Here is a 27141-nt window from a genome sequence, read left to right as displayed (position 1 = left end):
GTGATTAGAAAAAAGCATATGGGATAGATGAAAAGAAGTTATTAAGAGAAATTGTTACCATATGTTATCAATAAAATTGTTTAAACACAACAAACTGAAGATTATTGGTAATCTGGAAGAATCTAGGGTGGGCTCCGAGGAAAGGCACACACAGCCGAGAGTTTGCTTTCTACTGAAGTGGCCTCAGTGGACATTAAATTATAAAACTATCAGTGTAAGCTGTAAAGTGGAGGAGAGAACAAAAGAAAAACATGAACTTACGTGTTGCTTTCTCTACGTGTGGTTCCTGTTTCCTTCTCACTTTTGAGCAACATTGGATAAAACAAGTTATACACAATTACATGGAATATTTTTCTGAGTTTCTTTTGTGTATAGTGAAAAGCAGACTCAGGAGACTGCCATCAGAAAGACCAGTATGCAAGTTACAGTGCGCACACATGCAATCCATGTACAGCCAGGCCTGTAGCCACGGGGGGCCGGACCCCCACGCAACTCCTCTTGGGCCTTTATGGCCCCTCTTTTCCCTGCCCCCCACTCTTTTCGCTGCCACTTTTCTGGTGGCCTGATCCCCGCACCGCTCTGGTGCCCCCCCCCTCTGTGTGGTACCTCCCACCCACCCAACTCACTCACCTAGGGCTCTTTCAAGGTGCCTCCTCTGCTGATCACATGATCAGCGGGAAAAGCCACGCCAAGATTGGCTGTTCCTACACTGGCTTTCTGGCACGCTAAGTTCAGTGCTGGCTGCCCAGCAGAACCTGACGTGGTTTCTTTCTGTGTTGGGAGAAAGGATCCACAGAGCAATCTCCAGGCCGAGTAAAGGTGGCGAAGTTGAGTTAAAACAAGAGGGGGAAGATAGCAAGAGAAAAAGCAAGAAAAGAGAGCAACCGGGGGGGGGGGGAGAGACCAATGTGGGGAGGGGAAGCTAGAAGAAGACGGACATAAAGCCAACACTGCCAATGACTAGAAAAACGTGGAGGGGGGGCGGAGTATGTCTGTGCATGAAGCCCCTGGGCAGGCGGGAGATGGCTGCTGGCCCACGTTTGCGCATTGCGGCTGCAACAACCAGGACAGGAGTAGAGTAAGGTTAAATCCAGCTGCAAGTGGTGCAAGACTCACCACTTTCCCTCCCTTTCTTGCCCCACTGGTGGCTGGCAGCAGGTCGGAAACTTTCAGTGGAATTGACCAAGCCGGGGGGGCGGGGGGGGGTGTACAAAAGAAGCCGCTGCTCTTTTCGCCCTCTCTTGCGCCCAACAGCTCTCATCATGACCTGGGGACATTATATGTATACTGTTGGGCCTGGGCCACGGCGGATAGACAGCCCATGCCCACTCATCCATTTTTTTCCCTGGGCCCCTCCACCCAAAATTTTCAGGCAATGGGCCTGTGTACAGCACACCTTATTTTTAAAATATGTACATAAGTAATTCTCATGTTGCATACAGTGCTGCATACAAAGACGGTATACATATTTAAATAAATGCATATACAACTGAATATATAATACGAGTTCCACACTTATGCAGATACCGATCCTTGGTTTCAGTTGCAAAACAAAAACACATTGTCTATTTCTTACAAATGGAATTGCACACATAAATGCAGGATTTAAGGGCACTCACTGTAACATCAGCAGAGCTAGTGTGTCATTTCTACTTTGGAGGAAAAAACAACTTGGGGTGAAGAAAGTGTGGTATCTAGTTTGGCCCTGAAGAATCGCTTATTCATTTTATTTATATTCTGTCACATCGCTTTACACTCAAGGCTGGTAACAATACAACAAGCAAACACATAAAAATTCTAAAACAGTCAACAAAATAAAAATAACACACAAGATAATAGCCTAGCCAGATCTACCAGAACAATTTACCATCCCCCAGTGCCCCCAAAATAATTTTGCCAAAGAACCACAAGAAAATGTACAGTGGCTACATCTATTCCAGGGGTAGCAAAACTTGCTTAATGTAAGAGCCACATAGAATAAATGTGTGATGTTTGAGTGCCTGAAGACATGAACAAATATTACTTACATGTAATATTTGGAAGAAGACTTTTTAAAAATAAAAGCTGGGAATAACAGTCCCTATAAAACCAGCATAGGGAAAAATTAGGAGATTATTTTTTGGCACTAGTGAGGGAAGGAAACAAATTTGCGCCATATAAATCACTGACCATCATAATCAATTTTCGTGCATCTATTTTTGCCTTGACACCAAGGCTAGTAAATACAGCTTCTACAAGAGATATGAAACTAAGGGAGAACCCCGCACCACCCTCTTTAATTCCATCACTCCTTCCGATAGCTCCTCCAACTCTTGCACCCTTTTCTTTTGCTCCAGGTCTCCGGGTGACCTCTGTGGTGGAGAAGAGCTTGCAACTCTGCCTATTTTTCCCCTCCTTTCCCCTGGAGAGCCAGTTTGGTGTAGTGGTTAAGTGTGCAGACTCTTATCTGGGAGAACTGGGTTTGATTCCCCACTTCTCCACTTGCACCTGCTGGAATGGCCTTGGGTCAGCCGTAGCTCTGGCAGAGGTTGTCCTTGAAAGGGCAGCTGCTGTGAGAGCCCTCTCCAGCCCCACCCACCTCACAAGGTGTCTGTTGTGGGGGAGGAAGGTAAAGGAGATTGTGAGCTGCTCTGAGACTCTTCGGAGTGGAGGGCGGGATATAAATCCAATATCTTCTTCAATCTTCTTCTTCTTCCTATATGGTGAAAATAGTTACCTCCCTACAGATCAGCAAAGACTGACTGAGGTCCCAATGCATGCACTTTTACTTGAGAGTAAGCCTGCATGAAGTTCCTCCTCAAGCTCTAGGAGCCACACAATATGTGTGAAAGAACCGCATGTGGCTCCCAAGCCACAGTTTGGCCACTTGACTTAGGATGTGCTGAGACTGTAGGTGTTGTTAGCATCGTTGGCCTTCTGATAAAAATGGCTCTTTATATAATATAGTAGGTTCAATGCAATGGAGAGGCGAGGTGATAGTGATCATCAGCTCTTTATTAGGTACAACATAAATAGGGCTGCACTCAAAAGACTCACTAATGGGGCCCACAGGGCCAACTATATATAACTCAGGTTTCCCATGCCAGCGCATGATTGGATCATTCAAACCAGCAGGGGACCCGTGATTGGAGCAGGGCAGCAGGGAATTGGATCCTGCTGCCCTTTGTTCCCGAGTCCCCAAGCTTAATCCTTATGGCTCCAATGAGCCTTGCAGGAACACCCAATAAATCTTCACTAAGGTCCGCATAAACACTTTTAAAAAACCCAACTTGATGAAGGGTTATGAAGACCTTGAAAGCTCACACACTGTTTTGTGTCATTTAGACTGGTCCTAATAAAAAGGTATATGGGTTTTGTTTCTAGAAAGAAGAATTTGGCTGCTGAAGAAAGGGACTCTTCAGCCAGAAAAAATGCTCTTTGTAGGGTTGCCATGTGGCAGGGAAGTTCCTGAGTGGCATAATATGAGGCTTCCTGGTTCTCAGCTTTGCACCTGTCACAGCAACTTCAAAGATAAAGTCAAGCTTTGAGGGTTGTACATACCCTTACAGTTTTGCATGCCCAGCAGAAAACCCTATAATTTGAATCTCGTGTTTTGTTGCTGCAGCAGCTGTACACTGAGGTGTAGGAGGCATCACTTGCCTTTTCTGCATTCAGTGTTCACATTTTCTGTTCTGCTGGTATACTTATCTTGGGGAGGCCCACTGCTGCACTACTACCAACCCCATCTCCACTATTTTTATCTTGCATAAAATATATCAATGCCTGCAAATTGCCTTCAGTGATGGTGGCTGTTATTAGAACAAAAGTATTTCCCTACTTTATTGCACAGAAGTGAGAGTGCAGACCAGCAATGATAATTTATACCATCCAGAGTTTTGTATGATGGAGCACTAGTGTGAGACCACTACAATTGTTCAGTTCTCCCCTTCCACAGATTATGTTCCAAAATCTGTAAAGCACTGGCACACAGTCCCCCTGCACAGCAAAACTGAAGGAACACTCAGTTAAGATAGTCAGGGCATATATATTCTAGCCAGAAGGGATAACTCTGAATACTAGGCTTTGGGAAGTGATCAGCAGTGCAGAAATTTTTATGAGTCATTACATTACTCAAAATCGACACTAATAGGCCTGTTCATTTTTAAAGTCTTGTAGAACACTCTTTACTGATACTGAATTAAGGCTGGAATTTCCTAATAAATTTTGCAATGATTTTATAGACTTGCATTAGAACAAATGAATGCTTGTATTTCCACCCCACCCTTCTGTTACAAGAGGAAATCTCCAGGTTCTGATAAAGTAAATGGCATTGAGAGGGGAAACCCAGTTAATCTGTGGAAAAAAATTCAGGATAAGTTTTGAAAAGGAGAGCAATGAGGAAAGCAACACACAAAATCACTTCACTTACTTTTCCTAGTTGTAACCGCCAGATTTACCCTCAACCTTGCTCCATACACTCCGGCAGGCTTTTTAGCATACAGATTACATTTTCAGAGCTGCCTCCACATCAGTGACCATCACCCCCACCCTTTTTTTCTTTTTGTTTCCCCTGAGGGAATGTTTAGTAAATAACAGTCTCTTGCTCCTGGTGCCAGGTCTTCACTAATGGGCACTTGGAACTTGAAAGGGCAGCTGCAGACAGACTGAGCTAGAATGTTCTCTCTGCATTCCCTGCCTCTTGTCACAAAGGTTCATGGATCAAGAAAGAGCGGAGAAGTTTTTAGTCTGCATAGCAATGACCTTCGATGCATCACCTCCCTGCCCCCGCCCCCCCTTACAAGCAAACATAAACAACGGGCACAAAAACTAGCATTCTGCTCAAATCAGAACGCTCCTCCCCGCCGCCCTCGCTTCCCTCTTTCCTTCCCTGAAGCTTCGCACGGGCAGGCACCGTTAAAATTCCAGCACCTTCTTCACCTGCCCCCTCCCCCCAACCACTATGATGATCTCTAGACATCCTCTCCATCTCCTTTCCAACAGATGAGAGCCTTCAGTCACCTCCTTGCAATCCGAAAGCAGGCAGGAATACAGCCGAAGGGAGTGGGGATAAAGAGGAAAATATCTTCTGTTCTGTACTCTGGTGCACACGTTAAATATGCACAGAAAACAAGCATGTTCACTCGCGCCGACAAACACGTACATACAACACAGCATAGTCTGCCTGTCTCCACATTCTTGAACACCAGCTACAGGCCCGCCTACCCATGGCAGTGGCGTGAGTGACAGTCCATGGTAGCCAATCCGCCCCGGCCTTAACATTCAGGGCGGAGTGGGGGGATTCGCTTTCTGTTCAGCCAATGGGCAGCTGTCTTCCAGGCCGGTGGCGTTAGGATCGGGGAGTGGGCAGAGCCAGGAGGCGGGGCAGGAGTTTAGGAAGAGGAGGGAATGGCTGTCATCAATGAAGTCATATTCATAATCTAGTTCCTCTCTCTGGATCTCTACTTGAGGTGACTCATAGAGAGGGAGATATCCAGCACAGCACTCTTCCCAGGCAAGGTAAATATTACTTACAACTCCTTTCGCCTTCCCTCTCTGAATCATCCATCTTTTCTCGCTTCACTCTCCTCGTTACTCTGCATGTGAGGGATTTGTTTGTGTGTATGTTTTTAATTCGTGGAGGGGGAAGGAAATAATTTAGTTAGCAATGCATTTGACCAAGCACTCCCGCCTTCTACAAAGAAAAACACCATCTCTAAACTGCTTTCAGTCCCTGCCTTGATATTTAATCCGTCTTCCCAGACCTCCCGAAATTAGAAGAAAGTTTCGGTTCCAAATAATCATTCTTCGGGGTGGGGGTTGGGGGAAAGGAATGCTGAATCCGAGACATGTCATAATCGAGAAGCACAGCCGCTGACTTTGTGAGTCAGCTGAACCTGGGGGGAGAAGGTCGAGAAAGAGAAGGCTGCAACATTGCTTTGCAAGAGATATTTGGGAGGCGATGAGAAGAAGCCAGGCAACAGTAAATAAGCAGCCGCTCTGAGTGTTTTGCTCGTTAAAAAAAAGAAAAAAGACTTCAGGCAAGAGAGAGAGAAATAGATGCCAAGAATCTCTAAGCCCGCCAGGAGAAGCTGATCGGCGACAATGGGCTGGTAGGATGGGTTTGACTCCTCTTGTACTCTCGGCATTGATTGACTGAGCTGTATTTTGGTGGCTATAAATAAGGAGTGGTGCTGGGAGGAAGATGATGCCCTGCTCCCTTTCCTCCCCAGACCCGGCAGCAACTCCGGGAGGGGCTCTCTTTGGAAATCGATGCATGTGGGCTGCACGAGTGAGCGAGCCCCGGCTGAACTTCACACAGCGTCCTGCCCTGAGGAAGGCAGGCAGGCAGGCAAACATTGACAGCAGGAGTCTTTTGCCCGGGGAAGGAGCTGGTGCTGCCGCCTCCGCCTCCATCCCCGACTGCTTTGCACTGAAAACGGGGGGGGGGGGGGGGATGGATAGCTTCCTTGTTAGAGAAGCAGGAAAAGCCAGGGAGGCCATGATCCGGATAATCGCTCTGTCAGACTGTCACAAACATTACACACACGAGAAGGGAGGGCAGAGGGGGAGGCCGGGGCTTGATTAGCCAGAAATTGCCGCTCTTGTTGCCTTCCGGGGGAGCCTTTTAAAAAATCCCAAGGGATTGGCACGGCGGTGGGTTGGTTGCTCTCCTGCTGTCAAGGTGTCGCCGGTGCGTGTCCTAAAATAGCCTGTCTCTCCCATCTTTGCAGCAGGAATGCATAACGCAGTTTTTTAATTACCATCGCACAGATATTATTTCCGGCAGAGAGCAATCGCCACTGACCGGCGATGTATTTCTAAAGGTGTTTGCGGATTAGAAAAGAAGAAGAGGAAGAATTTGGGCTGCGCAGCGTCCTCGATTTCGGAGCAGGGAGCATAGGTCCTTCTTCGCCATGATTTTTGTTGTTGATGATGATGTCCGCTGGGAAAGGGGGAAAAAAGTTTTTTTGGTTGATGATTAAGCGTGCGGGGCGAAGGGGGAGGATTCCGCGCGAATGTTGCCGTTTGCTACTGGTCGCCGAGCGTCTGAGGGAGCCTGGAGGAGGTGGAGAAGGAGGACAGCTGGAGCCAGCCTCTCCGCGCCGGAGCTGGTGGCTGGGAGAGGAAGAGGCGAGGTTTCGCGCTGGTTGGGGTGGATTTTGGTTACCCCTCCCCCTCGGGTGTGATCAGCAGCGGAGAGAATCAGGAAGTCACCGCAGCCAAATGAGACTCGCTCACTCTCGTAACAGACATGTTTGATCATGATGACACGATGACGGAGTGAAAAGGAGAAGCGAGGAGAAGACGGGCCTACTTTGGCCATGAAAGACCCTTGTCCGTGCAGCTGGCGTCAAACCCACCTTGTGGATGCCTAGATCCTCTCTTGCTGGTGTCACTTCGGGAAAGGTAAAAGTCTCTGCAGCGCTGGCTTTGGGGGAAACTGGGAGAAGGAGACGGGATGAATCTTGGCAAAAAGGTCTTGAAGTTGCTCACCGATGGGGGTCGAAAACTTTCAAATATGGCTCTCTCCGAAATGCTGTTGCCTGTTTCTTTTCGAGCGTGTGCGAGTCTCAGTACCAGGGCGTGGGTTACAATCAGAAAGTTGGGGCCTATGCAGTCTGCGAAACTCCCGGAAGAGTCTCGAATGCTTTTTAAAAAGCGAACGTTTGCAATCCAAAATGGGGAGGGGAACCACGGTGGGAGCAAATGCGTACAGTGTAAAGATGAGGCATGGTAACAGTCGCGAGGTGAGTTTGGATTCTCATTTATATCTTTAAACTGAAGTTTACAAGGAAATATGTGGTGCTCCTCACTTCTGACTATATCGTGCAACTTACAAGGGGCCTTCTGGGAGTTTCCGACTCCTCCATTTATTTCAGACAGTTATTGAAAGCGTTAAGTTCTGAAGTGTTCCATCTACATCATATTACCAGCAATTTACAACAGACAAGAGGGTTTGATTAACTACTTTTACTACAGTGTTTTTAAGGCAATGAGACATACTAACTGCTTTCGGTGCTTGCATCTTAATGTGATTGTGTCGATTGTGTTTTACACAAGTTTAATTGAAATAAAAATCAGTTTGGGAAATTGAGAAGTTTGTAGAATTTAAGTCTGGTTTAATTTGCATAAATAATTTTACCCAGAGAGCTTTATTGAGTATTTCAGGGAACCAAGTGTGTTTAAAAGGGGGTGGGGGAGGCCAGCAACCAAGTTTTGCCTTTTACTTGGTGTTTGACCTTTGTACTATTGTTCCCTAGTCTTTATTCTTTTTTGTGCCCTTTGGTTGCTTTCCTTCAGCTTCTTTTAGTTCCAGCCAGTAACCCCTGAGATCTGGACAATGCATGCAAAGTCAGTCTTCCAATTCCTTTAGTACTATAACAGCTACATGTTAGGAGGTGGGGCAGCTTGTGCTGTGTGAGTTACTTTATTGTTATGCAAATTTAGGCACACTTTCTCTTTGTGAACCTAATTGCCCTATTATTCTCATTGTTGTATATTTCTTCCTCTAGAGAGTTGCATTGTTACAGCAGGGGGAAATGATTTAGCAGAAGGACAGAATTGGAGACAGATTTTTATGTCCATCTGTAATTCATCAGACATACCAAACAATAAGATCCTATCAGTTATGAGCATTTTAAAGCAAATTCAAAGTTAAATGTATCATGTAACAGATGTTGGCTTGGCAGAGGTGAAGGTAGTGCTTCATTAAATAAGTATTTCTCCTGAATTATGCCTGTGCTTTTGGACTAGCTATGCTGGAGGATTTCTTAGAAAGTATGCAGCACCAGAGTGTGTTCAAAGCAGCCTTATATCTTTTCTTTTGTTCACTTCTAAAGTGGTCCATGAGCATTTCTTGTCAAGTTTGAAAAATGCTTTGACCAACACTTGAGGCTTTAGACTGACAAGAAAAAGTCATCTAGATACAATTTTTCTATTAATGTTGGAACCCTATTTAATATATTATTTTCAGAAGTATAACTGAAAGTAGTATCTCTGCAGTTTTGGTTGACTTTGAAGTTAAGATGAGAAGGTTCATTTTTTAGTTGACTTTTGAACTAATGAGCTCCTAATTATTATTGTTGTCACTCCAATGATCCTTGCATGTTGCATACTTCACACTTGGAAACAATTGGAAACACTTATGTGGACCAGGCCTCAGATTCAATGGGAGCTCACAGGAGCACAGCTCCTGAACCTTTCTGAGAGTTCCACCTCCTTGTACATTGAATAGTATGTGTGGCTGCATAACAATCCCTGGGTGAGCTCCACCACCTATTTTTCTACAAAACGACCCCGGATGTGGACCATAAAAATACTTCTGTGATGTTCCTGTGTTACCTGATATTTTTGAAGATAATAATGTGTGAAATAATTGCCTTTCTATCCTACTTGCTCAGAATTCACCTCATTTGAATTTCTTCAGTGTGAAATAAATTTTCAGAACTATACCTGAAGAAATCGTTGGTTAGGAGAAAAGTTAGAGATTTCACAGGAATTGCACAAAGGATGAAAGAATAAGCTCTCTTTAAAATGTTAATTTTCAGATATAGTATGATAAATAAGCATAGGAGTTGTTGGATTATATTTCTTTGTTTAGATATTTATGTGTAGTTCTAAATATTTCTGGTTGGTGAAGATATGTCACCCACTGCTCCTTCATGGGCAGAAATGACATGCAAAAGTAGAAGATAGTATGTACCTGCCAAGTTTTGCACTCCTTTTCACCTTAAAAACCTCAAAAGTCTTGTGTATACATGTGCACATTATGACAAGCTGTCTGTTCTGTGCTGTCCCTCCCCCCCCCCCCCCACATACACACCAGTACAACCTCTGTTGTGCCCTTCCTGTCACTTCACCCACTGGCTCTTACAGTCACTCTCTATTACAGTCATGTCAACGCTGAAGAATCCAGACTTACAAAGAGATATGACTCCACTGCTCCCTTTTAGCAGTCCTGGGTAGGTAGTGAGTGACCCATGATTTTTGCATACTTAAGTCTTGACTTGTTTATAAGTCTGTTGCTGATAATACATGCAAATTATCTGTCTCCCTTAGTGGTCCCTTATGCTTCCCCTAGGGGTTTTCTCCCATTTGCCAAAGACTGATTGCACTCACAAAGATTATTTTATCTCTTCTGTGAATTTCATTGGTATTATGTGGACTGTAATAAAAAGCGGATACCGAGTCAAGTTTTTTTCCCCAATAACCTGTGGCATATTCCTTTACAAACTTTGAAAAAAAGAAAGTATCAACTTTTTCTTTCCAGGTAAATCACTGGCTATGGTGAGCCATTTACTTGGAAGGATTTGTTGCTTGCCCCAAATGAGTGGCTAACCACCAAGCTGTTGAGATGCATTTTGCAGCATGGAGCTTTTATCTGAAGGAATATTTGAAGGCACTTTCTATATAGGTTCCTTGACTTAACTAGCACTGATGTCAAATCAAACTGATGTCCAAGTGTTTTGAATGTAGCATTCAGAATCCCTTATTAGAATACATATATGCAACCATAAGGGACTTCAGATTCAAAAGTGTACTTAGACCACTTGATCTTAATAAATGAAAGTATAAAAGGCAATAACAATTGGGGCCCAAATATTTTAATTTAACTAAAATTAATTCATTCCTCTGACAAGGAAACTCTCAGGAAAACTTCAAGTCACAGCCCATGAACATTCAAAGTAATTTACTACAGCTCTGAAAGGTGAAATAAAATCTGGAACAGAAATGATAAATGTTGAAGAAGAAAACTGCAACATTAATTATAAAAATGTTAAATAAAACTGCAGTCTTGAGCCTTCTACCATTGGGATATCTCGTGGATCAATCAAGTCAGGGCTGCAGAATTTTCAGAATTAAGCCTAGGATTTAGTAATATCTTTTACCTTCCAAATCCTCTCTGCTTTTGCACTGATGATGCCTTTTAATAGATCAACTGAAGAGCTTGGGATGTTCTTGGATGCAGACTTGTTAATGAAAAAAATGGGTTGACATTCCTACTGGGAGTGCCTTCTTTCAGTTCACTTTTATTGTAAACTGAGTCATTATTTGGATTCTCCTGACCTAGCTACACTGATCTGTGCCACTGCCCCTAGAGTTGATTACTGTCATGCATTTCAAGGGGGGCTTCCTTTGAAAATGACACAAAAGCTGTCACTGGTAGAAAGTATGGTATCAAGGCTCTTGTTTGGGACAGGTTGCTGGACAAAATGGGGTGGATTCAACCAGCTTTTCCACTCAGTCTTGTCCAACTCCCTTCTACATCTCTTGTCTCACATGGCTTTTGCCCACAGCTCCTCAGTCAGAGGGCACTCTTCCTCTCTTTAGTATCCACATAAAAGCTTGTTGGCTCTTCCCCACTATCTCTGATGCTTCAGCAGTGGCATTTATTAACTGTTTGTTTCTGGGCCCTTTTGAAGTACAGGTTATTTTGCTTGTAATGCCTTCATGTACTATTTGGACTTTATCTTTTGACATACTCCATGCATCAGTTGTGCTCTTTAGGTGATCTCCTCTTTACAGTGTTCTGCCTTCAGTAGTTGATTCTGCAGAGTCAGAACTAGGGCATTCTCTACTGCAGAGCTAGTACTTTGGAGTAGTTTTACACTGTGGGTGAGGATGGCACCTTTGCTGCCTGCTTTTCAGAAAGCATGCAATAGCATTTTATTTGCAAGCTTTTTGCAGAAAGTAACTGTTGAGAAGATAGTATTGGGCAGGCTTGTCCATGATAGTCTTTTTTGTTTTAACTCTGTGTCACCTTGAGTCTTGGGAGATATGACTTTAAATGTCCACCCTGAAATCTTTTTTGCTTCAAACACAGGATTTTAAGTTTGAGTAGACTTTCCTCACCCATTTTCCCCAAATGCCAACTGTACTTTAATAATGAGTGTTTTTATTAAAGTAACCCAAATAACATAAAAGCCTTATCCCGCATTCCATTATCTGGTGACAGGGAAGTTCTAAATCAGGTTTTAAGGTAAAGATCTTCTTAAGAAGTATGGTCAGATCACAGTAATCCATGCTTGTTCTTGCCTCTGGGTTAGATTATTGTAATACAAGCTATGTGAGTCTGTCTGTCCCTGAAGAGAGTAGGGTTCAGAAAATTGTTGGTACAAAATGTATTAGCGAGTTTTCTGGTTGGTGTGGACTTAGAGGTATTAAAAGCCAGTGCTTAAAGGTCTCTGGATACATGTTCTTCAAGATGCTAGTCTTAATTTATAAAGCCCAGGATGGCTGAGATGTGGTAGTTGAATGACCGTTGCTGTCGTTATAATCTTGCCTCCATACTTAATTTGCTGCCTGTTAATGTTCTCCTGACTTCTTTAGAAGTGAAGTTAGTGGTTACAAAGGAGGAAGCCTCTTTTTTTGCCCCCCCAGTCCAATCTGTGAAATGTCCACTACCATTTGACATCTGGTACCATTTTTGAATATTTTGAAATGGTATGTCAAGACTTTCCCCTCATTTTAGGTGATATTTGGGCCATTTGGTTGATTGCAGTTCCCCTTCATTGGCTGTTCTTTTCCTTCCTCCTTGTTATAAAGTTTTGAGGTGCTACTGCTCTATGCTTATTGCTAGTTGTTTAATTGTGGAGGTTGTTTTGTAGTTGTGGATTGTTTTCTTATATTGTAAACTGCCTATAACATATTGTTGTGGGAAGGTGGTATGTAAATGTTTGAAACAAACAACAAGAGGATTTCTAGTGGTGTTCACCAGTCCTTCTTCCTGTTTTTGGACAGCAAGTGACATAACCCCAAAGCAAAATAGCTTAAAATGTATATAGTTACATGCACAAATGGCTTTTGAAGGAAGAATTGTTCTAGCACTGAATCCTTACACTTCACTGTATATTTACTTCATTTAGTATATCCTGCCTTTCCTCTTTACTTGGGATTCAAAGCAGTTTATGTTGTCTTCTCTATTTTTATTGATGAGGTAGGTTTGGCTAAGAGTGCGTGACTGGCACAGGGTCACCCAGTGAGCTTCCATGGCAGAGTGGGAGTTCGAACCTGGGTCTGTCAGATCGTAGTCTCACATACTAACCCACTATACCACATTGACACTATTGTTTGTGTGGGGTTTTCTGTCTATGCAAGTATACCTTGACACACCAATGTAGTAATTGGTTATTGAAAATGATGGGTAGGGCTTTATTATCATACTGTATTGGAGAACAGCAATTCTAAAAATGAGTACAATGGGCAGAAAGATATTTTCTGTCATAGGGTTGTTATGATATGTATTAGTATGGTGCATGTGTCACCATCTCTTTTGGGACAAGGCAAACTAGTCTATGGATATTTACCTTAAGTGATGTAACTGTAGACAAATGCTGACTTGAGCTTGATCTAAAAAAAACAGTAGTGAGGCCAGGTGGCATACCGCTCATATCCACTTCTACACATTACTTCGCATATTTTCAAACGGTGAAATTTCTCTGCTTTCTGATAATGTCTGAGCCATGTTTCTGGCAGTGATTCAATCTGGATTTACTATAACACTGGCAAGAATAGTTCTACTGCTACATGTCGCTGGAGTATGCCCACCTCCCACAAAAGAGATCTGCACTATTGGGTTCCTTCTGAATGTTTGGCAGCAGTTGGATTCCAAAGTGGGTTTTAGCTTATTTTTTCTCCAGAATATGTTGTTTTGCCTTTTCCTTTTTCAGATTTTGCATCAGTCTTATATAATAATTTGGCAATTAAGTTTTATGCATGGTCTGAGAGTATCTCATGGACTTCAGAAGTGCTGTTGATTGCTGCCCTTGTTAACAGTGTATACTTAATGATGTAGCATGCATAAACTAATAATGGATAACAATAATTTCAATTCTGAAATTATGCATGACATGTTTCTTCAACCCCCAAATGGTGAATCTAGTACAAATTTCTTCTATATCTCCAATGACTGTCCTGGCAGGGGGAGCTCTTAGAAACACTTTAGAGGGTAAGGATTTTAAATTGCTTAGAGTACAGCTCTGAACTGAAATTAAATGTAAGCTATAGTAGTCTAATATTGATTAATGTTTATTTATGAATTAAAGACTCCAGTTATATGGATACCTTGCATTAGTAATGCATATTAGCACATTTGAAATCCACCATTCTAGATAGTGCCTACACTGATGGTCTCTGACTTAGTGATATTACTGTTGGCAACATGTATGTCCTATCTTAGGCTCACCTTTAGATTTATTGTTTAATTTGCTGCTTCCAGGTTAATTTTGTAGGAATCACAAGCTGGACCATAATTTTAGTCTTCAAAGGCACTGTCTTGGGTTAGGTGTCCTCCATGGATCATTTCTAGTTTAGGGCAAAATTGATATGCTCTGCCGTATAATATTTGCCCTGGTCCATAAGGATGAACTACCACCATGCTTAAACCTGGTACAGGAAAATATCCTTGCTCTAAAATTTACCTAAATGGAAACTTCATAATTTAATTAATGTTCCTTCCATTTTCTATCTGCTTGTTTGTTTGTTTTTGTCATTGCTCCCCATGTGCAGCATATTTGCTGGATGAACCGTCATAGTTTCTGCCTGGGGAATGAAATGAAAATGCAAAATTACAAGTGGGTGCAATTTATTAAATGGGTGCAGCTGGTTTCTAATGTTTGTGTGTAGTCATATTTGCTTGAAAGGGCATGTGGGTATACGACAGAAAGCAACTAAACTTGAGGGGATGGGCTGTTTCCCCTAGAATAAGCCAGTAGATGCAGTTACAGAGTGTGCTTAGAGTGGTAACACTGGAAGGAGAACACCATGAGAAGAAAATGCTGGCAGCACTGCCAGCTGGCACTGTGTAAGAGTGATCTAATGTGTAGGGCAAATGTGACTCCTGTGAAGAAACTAGAATTTGGAATCAGAGCTATGGCTTTTTGTTCGCTAGTCTGATATGTATAGCACTACATTATAGCACTAAATTACTCTAGAGCTAATGTTGCACTTGTGGCTACATTTGGCCTGCTTTGTGCAATATTAGCAGGTTTTAGTATCCCTCTGGGGCCAAACCCGTGCCCTGAATTCTGTTGCTTGTACTCTTCCATCAGCTGTTCTGTTTTCCATAGGGATGCTGTTTTCATGGCAGCAAAAACTTTCCCTTTCCAAGACAGTGACCACCCCCCTGCCCCAGTGCAGTGTATGATTGTCTGTGTGTGTGTCATCTCTGTGTCCAGCACAGAAAGGCACAATGCCCCCTGTCACCTCAGAATACTGTTGTCATTGACCTTTCGTATTGCCATAGTGATAAGCATGTAATTAATCCTTAATGTAAAACAAGTGTAATCTTTGTACCATATGCATTCTCTGACTACTCAATCCCATGATGTTATTCCACAAGACCAAATGAGGATAAGAAAATAATATATTACTACCATTGCACTTTTGTGAGACATCAATCTAGGCCATGAGCATATCTGGAAACTATGAGAAACCATGAAGAACTATGGGATGCCGTCCATCTATCTGTTTATCTTATACATTACATATTAGCAGATATAGCACCAAATCAGTTAATTTTATATGGTTTTAATAATTGCTTAATGTTTTATACTAATATTGTTTTATAATAGATTATTGCATTTTAGCCGCCCTGAGTCTGTTCACAGGAAGGGCGGGATTCAAACAAATAAATAAATTTAAAGAGAAACAGTACTCCAAGGGCAAATTTGATGTGCAGGGTTGTACTGGACAATGATAATTTGTACATATTCTGCAGATGGAAAACAAATTTTGGAACTTTTGTCTTCATTACAAATATTTCTACTTGTTATGTGAACATGTTCTTCATCTAAATGGTGACTATGAGGAGGGCTATGCAAAAAGAAATAACTATATGTATTTAGAAAAAATAGTGCTTCTTGTAGGTAGGTTCAGTTCAAGGTAATGTACACTGCTTTGAGCCTAAGGATGACATGTGAAGATGCTATTTATGGTTCTTTTGCACTGGCTACATAGCAGTTTCTGTTTAAATTTAGCCTTATTTGTGATAGAAGTGCTACATTTCACTTTGATTTTTCCCAGTACTGGGAATCTTCGCTATAAACTAAGCACTCTTTATGGTGATGTCTTCTGACAATGTGCTTGTCTCTTGTAAAACCTCATCTTCCTTTATAGAAATGTCTTTGCTGCAGTCCCACCCCCATGCCTTCTTTGTAAGCACCTTGTATGTGACCCAGCAGATGCAGTTGTGTACATTTGTGACAGTGCTTTGGGAATGTGGGGGACTAATTAGCCCCTGTGGTGTTCTGCAGTTATTGTTTATTTTAAATGGGATAGCTTCAGAAGTATTTCTATGCCTTGCCCTGCAACAAATATGCTCCCAAGGTAGTTTATTTTAAGTAACTTTAATAGCTCTTGTTCTAATTCATTGACTGGCTTAACCAGAGAAAGGGAATAGATATTAAAATGCAAGACTATAATGTTTACAAAGAAATGTATTAGAATAATTGAGTATATATGAGCTTTCAGCATCAAGCTATAATATGATGTAAACAGGGGACAGTCTAAGGCATCTGGGTTCCCCCTCCTCCCCAATAGGATGAAATTTATAATCCACTGGTACGGGACGTTCATAATTCTTTTCATGAGCTCAGCCTTGGTTGTTTGACACACTCAGGCTATGTACTTGAAGCCAGAACCAATCACAGATTCTCTGTATTTTTCCATGGCATACACAGATAGACACATATATATGAACTTCAAACATTACAGTTTTGTGCTTCAATCTGTCACCGTGCATGAACAGAGGAGAATGCACAGCAGCCTCCTTCAGGGATCCAGTATAGCTACCCTTTCTCTGGTACGGTGCATTCATGCGCCATGGCAGCCATATCCTGGCAAAGTATGTTGATGATTGGGTCCCAAAAGGTGTTGTGGGGGATGGGGAGCAAGTGCTGGTTGTCACTCAAATTGTGCTGGAAGTGTGCACAAACTGTCCAGCATTAGGCAAAGTTTGTTAGACGGCTGGTATAAGTTGGAGATGATTCTTGATTCAAGACATTTCTATAAACAAAGACTTCCAAAGGCAGCCCACTTCTTCCCCATACCTCACATGGAATGATGGGATTGAAGTGACTTGCTGAATATGGGGCATGGGAGAACTTCTGTTTCCAAAGCTGAGATTGGCAAGACACAGTGTATTTGGTATGGAAGTTATATAATGTTCATGAAGACACCCAGGAGTGGGGCAGCGACATTGTACTTTCTGCTAATCAGAGACTGCTCCTTATGCAGGACTAGGGTTGCCAGGTGGCTCGGCTGAGTAGGCAGGGGATGGGGGAGTGCACTTACTGGGTGGGAAGAAAGAAGAAGCAAGAAATAAACACAATGCAGTTATGTCACTTTCTGGTGAAATTGGGATGTCATGGGTGATGCTCACGTTTACTTTGTTTTTTGCCTGGGTTTTTTTTTCGGGGGGATGGGAGGGAGTAATTTTCTCTAGTTTCTGACAGCCCTGACTTAGGGGAGAGGCTCCAAACTGGGGGATCCCCTGCCCCAAGCTAGGGACTGACAACCCTTTGCAGGGCATAGGCTGACAGTCTTTGGGATCATACCACATGAACATGTCACATGTGCCTACTACATGAATAATGCAAAAAGAGACTTTTGGTTTGCTTGACAGACAAGACTAAGTGTATGTCTTAATTGGAGATTTGTCTTTTTCTCTTGTGAATGAATATACATGTACCACTAAATGAGAGCCTTCACTCTCATTTAGTATACATGCTTATACCACTGTACCCTCAGAAATGCAGACAATTTCCTGGATTCCACATTAGGTTTTAAATATCTTGCTTTGTGGTTTGATGCAACTGCAGATATTTACCAAGCCTTTGATCATCACTGTGGTTGCCAGTTCCATGTTGGGAAATAGCTGGAGATGTTGGGGGTGGATCCTGACGAGGGCAGGAGTTGGGGAGGGGAGGGACTTCAGTGGGCTATAATGCCACGGAGTCAACCTTCTAAAGCCATTTTCAATCTCTGTCACCTGCAGATTGGTTGCAACAGTGAGATTTCTCCAGCTACCACCTGGAGGTTGACAACCTAGCTCATCACTATTGTTTTTTTAAAATACTGTACAGACACTTTAGGGTTTTTTTGTTTTTTTTTAAACCCAATAGTTCAGGCTTGTATTTTTGTTCTGCCCATTGTGGATTTCTTAAATAGCAAGAAGGCATCAAATTCTTTATTTTTTAACGATCTCTGCCTTAAACTATATATTACATTTGACCTAAAACCTTCCCTTGTAGAATTCTTTTATCAGCAAGAAACTCTACATGATAGGTTGTGTGATTGGCTAGAAAACTACTTGAAACTCATTTCTTCAGATTACTTTGTTGAAAACTGGGCATCTCCTTAATGTATGTTTTTCCTTGCTCCCTACAGCTGTACAAGTGATTGGAACACAAGCAGAGAATAGATGTCTACACCAACAGATCCTGGTGCAATGCCTCATCCTGGTCCTTCCCCTGGCCCAGGTCCTTCACCAGGACCAATATTAGGTCCTAGCCCAGGCCCAGGCCCTTCACCAAGTTCTGTACACAGCATGATGGGACCAAGTCCTGGCCCCCCAAGTGTTCCACATGCAATGCCAACTATGGGACCGAGTGATTACCCACAAGAAGGCATGCACCCAATGCACAAAGTAAGTACTTCTTACATGCGTACACACTGTATTCATCAAATACCTATTTGACAACAGCCATTGTATTTTGCGCTATGGAATATTGCTGTGAGCTTTATATCATCCGAGTAATTGCATGAAGCACGGTCCTGAGATAGGAATAGCATTTGACCTCTAAACTGAACAACATTTTTATAAACCATAGATACAGAGGATCCCTAAGCAAGCACTCCCTAATTAGGTCATATAGCTGCTTTTCAAAGACAAGCCAGTGTTTTTAGGGGGAGAGGACTATATCTTTTCACTTAAATTTAGCTGTTTGGAATTTAAATCTGTTGAAATCAGTGGAAATGGGTAATGAAGGCATTCAGATCCAGAGCACTGGAAACAATGCTTTGCTCCTAGTACAGGCATGGAAATAGTCACTCACCTTGTTGTCCATGACAAGTAAGCATCACTTGCAGACAAGAATCTGTAATACACTGGTAGAAGAAGAAATACATGCCCCCCCTTTTTTTACTCTCTTGGAATACAACAGAAGACTGACTGACTTGCTACCAGAGATAACTTTGACTATGTGGCCTAGTAACTTCTGTGGATTTGCTTGGAAGCCTGGCCCAGTATACATTTCTCAATCCAACCTTGCATTAACATCAGTGGGTTTTTGCCTTCCATGCTCTGCAAGTCTCCTCTAGATCTCAGATGCATTCAGTTTTTGATCCCATTTCAGTAAGGGCTTCCCTGTTCATTGCAGTACTCAGGATACTTGAGACAGAGTTGTACATAGGCAGTGATGAAGTATTATGATGATGTTTCCATCTGCGAATAAAAAGTGACTCCAGAGGTCTATGCCATAGTATTTCTACAGGTTGGGACTCATATGCATTGGAATATTCATGACTTTTGTCTTAGTTTGTTTGAAGAGAAAAAAATTGCTTTAAAGGTAAAAATTGATCCAAAAATGATTTGTACCTTGTAAATTAATCTTGTTTTTTCAATTAACTCGTGTTAGGTGAATTTGTTTGGAATGTGAGTGCAGCTTTTAAACTGTGCTTAATTAATGCTTGTGTATTGTGAAGTCATTTGTCAGAGTTGTCTCAGAAATCTGGTGAAGCCACAGGAAGAAAGTGTTATGATGATAATTTAAGATATAGTGTACTATTGTACTGCTATAAAGCAGGTAGACATGAATTCACATAGTAGAGACCTACAAACATAAGCACTTTTGCTTGAGCTCTGTGGTCAGGCTCAGTCAGGTTTCCTTCAAAGCAGTGCCCTTAGGTCTGCGCTGGAAAGGCTTGAGACATAAGCTTTAGCTTGGGGCTGGAAGTTTGAGAGAAGACTTGGAGGTAAGGCATAGAATTGGTGCTTGGAACACAAGACTTGCACTGGCTGGGTTAGCTGCTCCAATAAGACTGTGCTCTCAGACCTCAACCTAAATAGTCTTAGAGGTAATTGGCCCTAGCTGTACTGCAGGCAGGTGATGGAGCTACTGAGGGCGCACTGTGTTCTGGCAAGGAATTACTGCCAACAGTGCATTGTTCTAGTTTCACCATGGGGATGTGTGCAGCCAGTCTGGCACTCTCTTTGACCCATCATCTAGGGCCTTCTGCTTCCATTAAGTGGGAGAAGATCCAAGGCCCAAGTTTTGCCTGGCAGAGGCTTGCTAGTTATTGTAGGGACTAGTGGTGAAGTTTTCTTTGCAGGTTCTGGCAGGGTGGACTGTGGCATGTCAGCATCAGCAGGCACCTCTATTATGCTAGTCTCTCCATGGTCCCTGTGACCTTAGCTACTACCAATCTTGGCTCCTCGGGCTCTTCTCTTGGAATTCAGAGTTGGAATTACTGAGCTGGTCAAAGGGAGTCATGACATATTCATTTGATATGGGAGACTGTAGGCATTGATAAGAGTGACAGGTGACTTGTGTCTGTTGCACTCCTCCCTCCCCCCCCCCCGAAAACAGATGATAGCTTTCCAGCTCTCCATCTATTCAGAGATGTGTTATATTTGCTCTCTATTAGAACTTCAGAGCTCCAAACCCACTCTTCTCTTGTGCAGGAGTTGAACTTCACAGAGGAGGAGCAAAAGTTACTCATTTTTGTTGTTCAGAGTAATATTTGTATATCTCTTGCACAGTTAAAGGCTTCGCTTAAGCAGAAACATTTGTTGTTTCTGGTTGTAACAGTGCAAATCCTATTAAGTGGTTTAATACTATGTAATCTAGTGGGACAGATTGAATTGTGCCCAACACAAGCTTCATGTGGTTCATTGCAATCATAAAACTACTTAGTTTAATCTTATAGATTCCATCATGACTATATAAGAAAAAGTAGTTTCAGGGATTGACTTCATGATTTGTCAGGTCTGGTTGATAATGGTAGCTAACGATTAAGTAACCAAACTGATTTCTTCAATCAGATCCCATTGTGATGGTGGCTAGAAAATTGCTTTCATAGGATGCAGTATATTTACTATTTCAACACCATAAATACTATATGTGCTTGACTGAGAAGGATATGTTTCCTTTTATTCACATAGTTTGTGTGCACCAATGCAGACATTTAACTCGGTGAATAATGTGCTTTTTAATACAAATTAAGGGGGAAATCTATTCTTCATAATACCATTCTCCGGCTAATGTTTAAATACTTTTTAGTCTCATGGATTGCAGTCAGAGCACACGTTTTGCTTTTTTCCATTTGTGTTTCCCTGATCATGTTCTATATAGAGAATCTGAGTTTTTAAGAATTGTATTGAATGGATCAGATAAAAATATTTTAAGTAAATATAAAAATGCTAAACACTTCTCTGTACTGTTGCTATAACTTTTGAATACCGGTATATTATAACTTTTGAATTAGGCTAGCTTGGAAGTTTACAGTTTTCCATGCTAAGCATAAACTTTATAGTTCATAAAATAATTGAAATGAATTCTGATTACTGAAAATTGAGCTAAATAATGAAAATTGAGGTGTGTTTGAGATCGTTTTCTAAGATGGTGCATGGCCAAAGAAATTTGTAGGACTTGGTGTATAACATCACAGTATTTTTTCTCATTTCTCATTGTAATAATGTGCCCATAGCTGTCAGGCTATGTTACATGTTGCTTATTTACTCCATACCCATGTTTCATTTTTGTGACTGCATTCATTTCAATGCTTTGTGGCCCATTTTAGCCTTTTTTTGAGTAACATTTTGATTATTGTGATTGTAACTGGTTGGTTAAAGAGGCCACTAATCTGTATTAATTTGTTTTCAGCATAAATTCTGCAGAGTTTCCCTTCCTGGTCCTCTGCCTCTTTTTCAATTTTTTTACTCTGCTTAACCGTCAGAGAACATTTTGAACCATTGCTGCGTCACTATTGGTGAATGCTGAGCAGCATGATGGGGCTGTTCCCAAACATAGTGGGGTTTTTAGAGATTTGGGAAAACCTCCAAATATGCAGAAAAATATGACTTTGCAAATGAAACAGAAGTACCCTTTCCAATCCCCACCTCTCTCCATGCCCAAATGCCATGGCCTGATGAGGTTTGAGTATGGTTCAGGAGCACAGAATATTAAGAGCTATTGAAAGTCAGTAAAATGGGAAAAGGAGAAATCAAGCCCCTCACAGCTAATAGGATCGTAGAGGTTGTGGGGGGGGGGAGCAACTTCCAAATTGTCCCATCTCTGCACAACTCATCACAAGCCTCCCAGCTTCTTAAATGTAAGCAGTAAACAAGGAAAAAAAGCCCCCATCATTTAATCTAATATACTGTAAAATGTATTGTGAGCTCTAGATGAAGCCGGTTTCAGGTGTAACTCCATTTTACTTTTCAAAAGGAATGAGGTACTCACTCGGGGTTCCCATTCTCCCACTGGGGGTGGGGGTCCCCCCGATTTTGGGGTCTCCAACCCACTGCCACAGAACTGGCTGCCAGAGGAGTCCTGTCCCCAAGGAGCAAGTTGCGGGGGGAGGGGCTTCTGTCATTTGGGGGGGGGGATCTCTATGGCCATCATAGCGTTTATGACAACCTGAGGAAGAGTGCTTCAGTCCCCCACAGGCAGCCAGGTAAGACTTGGCAACTCTAAACTCACTCCTCTAAAACCAAAACACTGTAGCTTACACTCAGATATTGCTCTGTTGAAAGCAACCAAGCTCTTTGCCCCACAGTCTGATTCTGTTGCTTGCTTAATGCTTTTAATCTTGTTTAGGCATGGTGTTAACAAACTTGCTTAGCAGTTGTGAATTACTAGTTTTATACTTTTATGTGGTATTTGGGTTTTTTTAGAAGGTTCTGTAATCAAAGCTAGGCATTGCCCCCCCCTCCCCCCAATTTTCTTTCCTTAGGAGAGGTAAGCTAGTTTACATAGTCTGTTATGCATAGAGCAGAAGTTTGGAAAACACTTTAATTCTCTTGCCTCAGGCAATCCTACCCCTCTCCTCATTTTCTGTTAGACCTGTAAGTTCCTTCACAGCTTCTCTCCCCACTTGTACAGCTTGTTGTCCTTCAAAGCACATACACAAACACACACTCTATTTTGTGTCATAACGTTTCAGATGGTGTGGAATAGGCTGAAACGGGTTCTTCCAGGACACTGGGGACATTTCAGTAGTGTGTGCCTTCTCCAGTGAGTGGCTGCCAAACATTTAAACAGCAGTGAGTGGCTGCCAAACATTTATATAACAGTTCCCTGGTGCTATAAGTTCAGGGTTGCCAGCTCTGGGTTGGGAAGTACCTGGAGATTTTGTGGGTGGAGCCTGAAGAGGGCAGGGTTTAGGGATTTCAATGGGGTCTAATGCCTTCCAAAGTAACAATTTTCTCAAGGTCAACTGATTTCTGTTGGCTGGAGATCAACTGTAATCTCAGAAGATCTCCAGCTACCACCTGGAGGCTGGCAAACCTATTACAGCTGGCAAGGAAAGTAAATATTATAGATTATCCTGTCTTGATTCTTTTAAAGTCTAGATTTGTATTTTTAAGATTCTGTTTCTATGACCTTGACCTCTTACTTTCCTCCCTTCAAGTTACTTGTGTTTAGCATAGATTTCATATCCTCACTGTATAACACTCTCCCTGTATCCTGTGGCTTACCATTAGTTTTATTCTCCAGATTCCTTTTTGGTTTTCAAGTGCTGGCACACAACCTTGTTTTCCTCAGGCATAGGCAGTGGCAGGCACTCTTACTGAGACTGCTTTGGTAATGTATCTGTTGCCCCCTTCTCCCCTTCAGAGTGAGAGTTGACCCCCATAACAGAACATTCACATTCAAAGAAAAACAGTCCTGATGCAGTAGTTACTGCTTGGAGGCTAGGCTTAGGATAACAAACCTTCTTTTATTCTGAGACACTGTTTGCTTCCAGATTATGTAAGTGGTCTTTATAGTCTTCTATTTGGTTGTGGCCCAAAATGTACAAAATTATCTTTGGCATTACTCTTGTCCAACTACATCACAAGAGCCCTTTAAAGGAGAGATGTGGGGGAATAGCCTGAGTGGAAGTAAATGAAGAGGCCATGTTTCCACATTCTAGTGCTGCTTCTTTAACAACTAGTAGTGAAAGAGTAAAGGTAAATATGTGCGCATCAAATATGTCATTTCAGAAAATATTGAGGCGTTATCATGGTACACACAGTTCTCATTGTCTTGTTGATTGGATGCTGTGATTGCTACTTTTCATTTTTCTGATGGATTTTGCACACTTTCATTTTAATACAGCTTTTGATTTTTAGCACCAAAAGTACTGTCATGTCATAAGTCCTTGAGATAGTGGGTTAGGAATCTCCTGAAACTGTCAAATTCTTTATTGGTTGAATTTTGCAGCCCATCGATGGTTTGCATGAGAAAGGAATGGTTGAAGACCTGCATAGCAACTCCATGAAGACGGCAAGTATGCGACCTCCTCATCCTGGAATGGGGCCACCTCAAAGTCCAATGGATCAGCATAGTCAAGGTTTATATCAAGATGTGCTTTTGATATATTTTGGATCATTGTGAGTCTAAGATCTTTAAAGCTACAGTCAAATTTCCCAGTGAGAAGTGATGCATTTTGGGTATGTGTATAAGAATACATATAATATGCACACACAGAGGAGGGGTGAACAGGATGTAGGGGTGATGCACAGGAGGTATTTGTTTAAAACCTTTAGGCTGAAAAACAGATGCAGATGAGAGGCCTTTTTTCTCTTATTGGTCGGATCAGTCATCTTTGTGTTCAGGAGCCATTTTGAAGGGTGAAAATTTGCAGTCTCTTAGCTTGAATGGACTTGCCTTATATTAAGGTCATAATAATACTTGTATTTAGTGCTGTTAAATGTTCAAAATGCTTCATGTGTGCTATGTTTTTGTAGTCTTGCTAACAGTCCTGTAAGGTAGGTCATTACTATTACTCCAGTATTGCAGATGTGGGACTGAGTCTGTGTGGCTAATGACTTTGGACAGAGATGAGATTTGACCAGGGACTTTTTAGTTTGTTGCAGGGTATTATTTTTTGCTGTTACTGTTAGCTGGGAGTGGGGAAAATTGTACCTCAGAATTAAATTGCTTACAAAAAGATTGTTCTGCAAATCTGTTTTTTTTCCCTTGGTTTGTGGATTGCTATCAGTGGCTGTGTGAATGTTTTGAGAATAATTTCCTAACCTTTACCATAATAATTGCCAATTTCTTATGACTCTGCCATCACAAATCAAGCATAGTTTAGTGTTCAAAGCTGTAGTTGGTCCTCAGGGACATGGCTCCAAGTCCCATCTGGCCAAGGATTCATTAGTTCCCATCTCTTAATTGGATGTAATGGTGGTTTACTAGATAGGTTTTCATGAGGGCAAAACTTAGAAAATTAAAAATGGTCAATCCTTAAACGTGAGGAATGATGAGACTTTTTGTTCCCATATTCTCCTAACTAGAAAAAAAAAGTAACTTTGTAGGTAAATTACGGTATTTTATATGTTCAAGATGAAAGGAAAGGAAAGGTCCTCTGTTCAATCAACAGTCGTTTCCGACTCTGGGGTGATGTTGCTTTCACAACAATTTAATGACAGACTTTTTACGGGGTGGTTTGCCATTGCCTTCCCAGTCTTTTACACTTTCCCCCCAGCAAGCTGGGTACTCATTTTACCAACCTCTGAAGGATGGGAGGCTGAGTCAACCTTGGGCCAGCTACCTGAATCCAGCTTCCACTGGATTCGAACAGGTTGCGAGCAGAGAGTTCAGATCATAGTACTGCTGCTTTACCACTCTATGCCACGGGGCCGCTACAGATGTCCAAACAGAAGGAAATAATGTTCCTTATACCTTCCTCTTTGAGGTTGAGCTTTTTAGAATTACAAATGAGGAATTTCTGAAGTTTCTCTTTCAAGAACCCCACCCAGGGTTCAAATTTTTGGTGAACCTCCTTTTGCCATGTTTGGTCCTTTAGTTAGGTCTCCTGGCTTATTGACAACTGTAGTTTTCTCCATTCTCTCCTGAATTCCAGTGTTACATGCATGCATTCCAACACCAGTGACCTCCAAACAGGTTTTTGCTACAAGGTGATTACCTAAATTTACTTCATGGTGGGAAACCAATGTGCTTCAGTCCTTAGACTGCATTTCTGTAGGAAAGATATGATCTCTGTGCTGGTAGAATGAATGAATTAAAGCTTCCCCTCCCTGAGAATTGTACTCCATTTCTTCATTAAAAATTAAATGCTAGAATGAGTTATAAACTTTCTACTGGCTTGTTCTATATTATGTAGATTCTCAGACAAAGTGCTTGGATTCTTAGCAAAAGCTAAACAGCAGGGATATTCAGCTGTCATTTGTCTCAGGAGCACAACTTAACAGGTCCCCAAGGTACTTGGGTTGTGTCAGAGAGATGCTCAGGGACAGTAAACATCTTTTTCCAGGTGCAAGAGGAGAATAAGAGTAGTTAATTCCCTGAGGCATGATTTGTGCTTACATCACAAATAACAGTGGTGTAATTGAATACCCCCGATATTAATTGGTCCTGTATTCACATTGAATATTGTTATTCCTAGTGTGATATGATTCTGCTTTGATTGTGGTTATACCTTCCTTTGCTAAACAAAGTGCAAATACAGATTTCTTGTTTACTCGGTTCTCTGAGGGCTAAACTACATATACAGTGAGTGAAAGAGATCCATGATTAGGACTGAGTTTTCTTTTAAGGCAAAAGCAGCCATAAAGGGAAGAAGATTCGGACTGTGGCTGTTGATAAAATTAACTATTTCTTTCATTGTGCTGTTTTCCTAGTGCAAATTGCCTTCTCCCTAGAGCTTCTTATTTGCCCTATAACAGAAAACTTAAAGGTACTCTCATTAGCCCTTTGTGTCTAACGGTAGCCCTGAGGCAGGGCAGTAGATTTGTGCAGGCCAAATACCTTCTTACATTGAAATTAGCTATTTCTCAAGAATGTACCACAAGGGTTTTTTAAAAAAAACTTCTGCAGTTGCCATAGCAGTTCAAATAAAATTTTAACTTGAGTCTGCACAAGTTACAACTAGAGTTAGGCACGAACTGCGTGATGAGCCAAAATTTAGAACAAATTGTGGTTGAATTGA

The 27141-nt window shown here is 41.9% G+C and overlaps 1 protein-coding gene across 1 annotated transcript in view; it reads left to right on the top strand.

Moving 5' to 3' along the window:
• The first annotated feature begins 7042 nt into the window (after positions 1–7042).
• SMARCA2 (SWI/SNF related, matrix associated, actin dependent regulator of chromatin, subfamily a, member 2) overlaps positions 7043–27141 on the top strand; it is a 180400-nt gene continuing 160301 nt past the window's right edge. The window contains exons 1-3 of the mRNA XM_060237411.1: positions 7043–7386; positions 18367–18625; positions 24408–24537. Of these exons, the coding sequence (XP_060093394.1) occupies positions 18401–18625; positions 24408–24537 (355 nt within the window). The 5' untranslated portion in view covers positions 7043–7386; positions 18367–18400. The remainder of the gene's footprint in view (positions 7387–18366; positions 18626–24407; positions 24538–27141) is intronic.

The sequence above is a fragment of the Heteronotia binoei genome, chromosome 4 (genome assembly GCF_032191835.1).
Source record: "Heteronotia binoei isolate CCM8104 ecotype False Entrance Well chromosome 4, APGP_CSIRO_Hbin_v1, whole genome shotgun sequence".
NCBI classification, from domain to species: Eukaryota; Metazoa; Chordata; class Lepidosauria; order Squamata; family Gekkonidae; genus Heteronotia; species Heteronotia binoei.
Note: the sequence above shows the minus strand (reverse complement) of the source record. Positions and strands in the feature narration are given on the sequence as shown.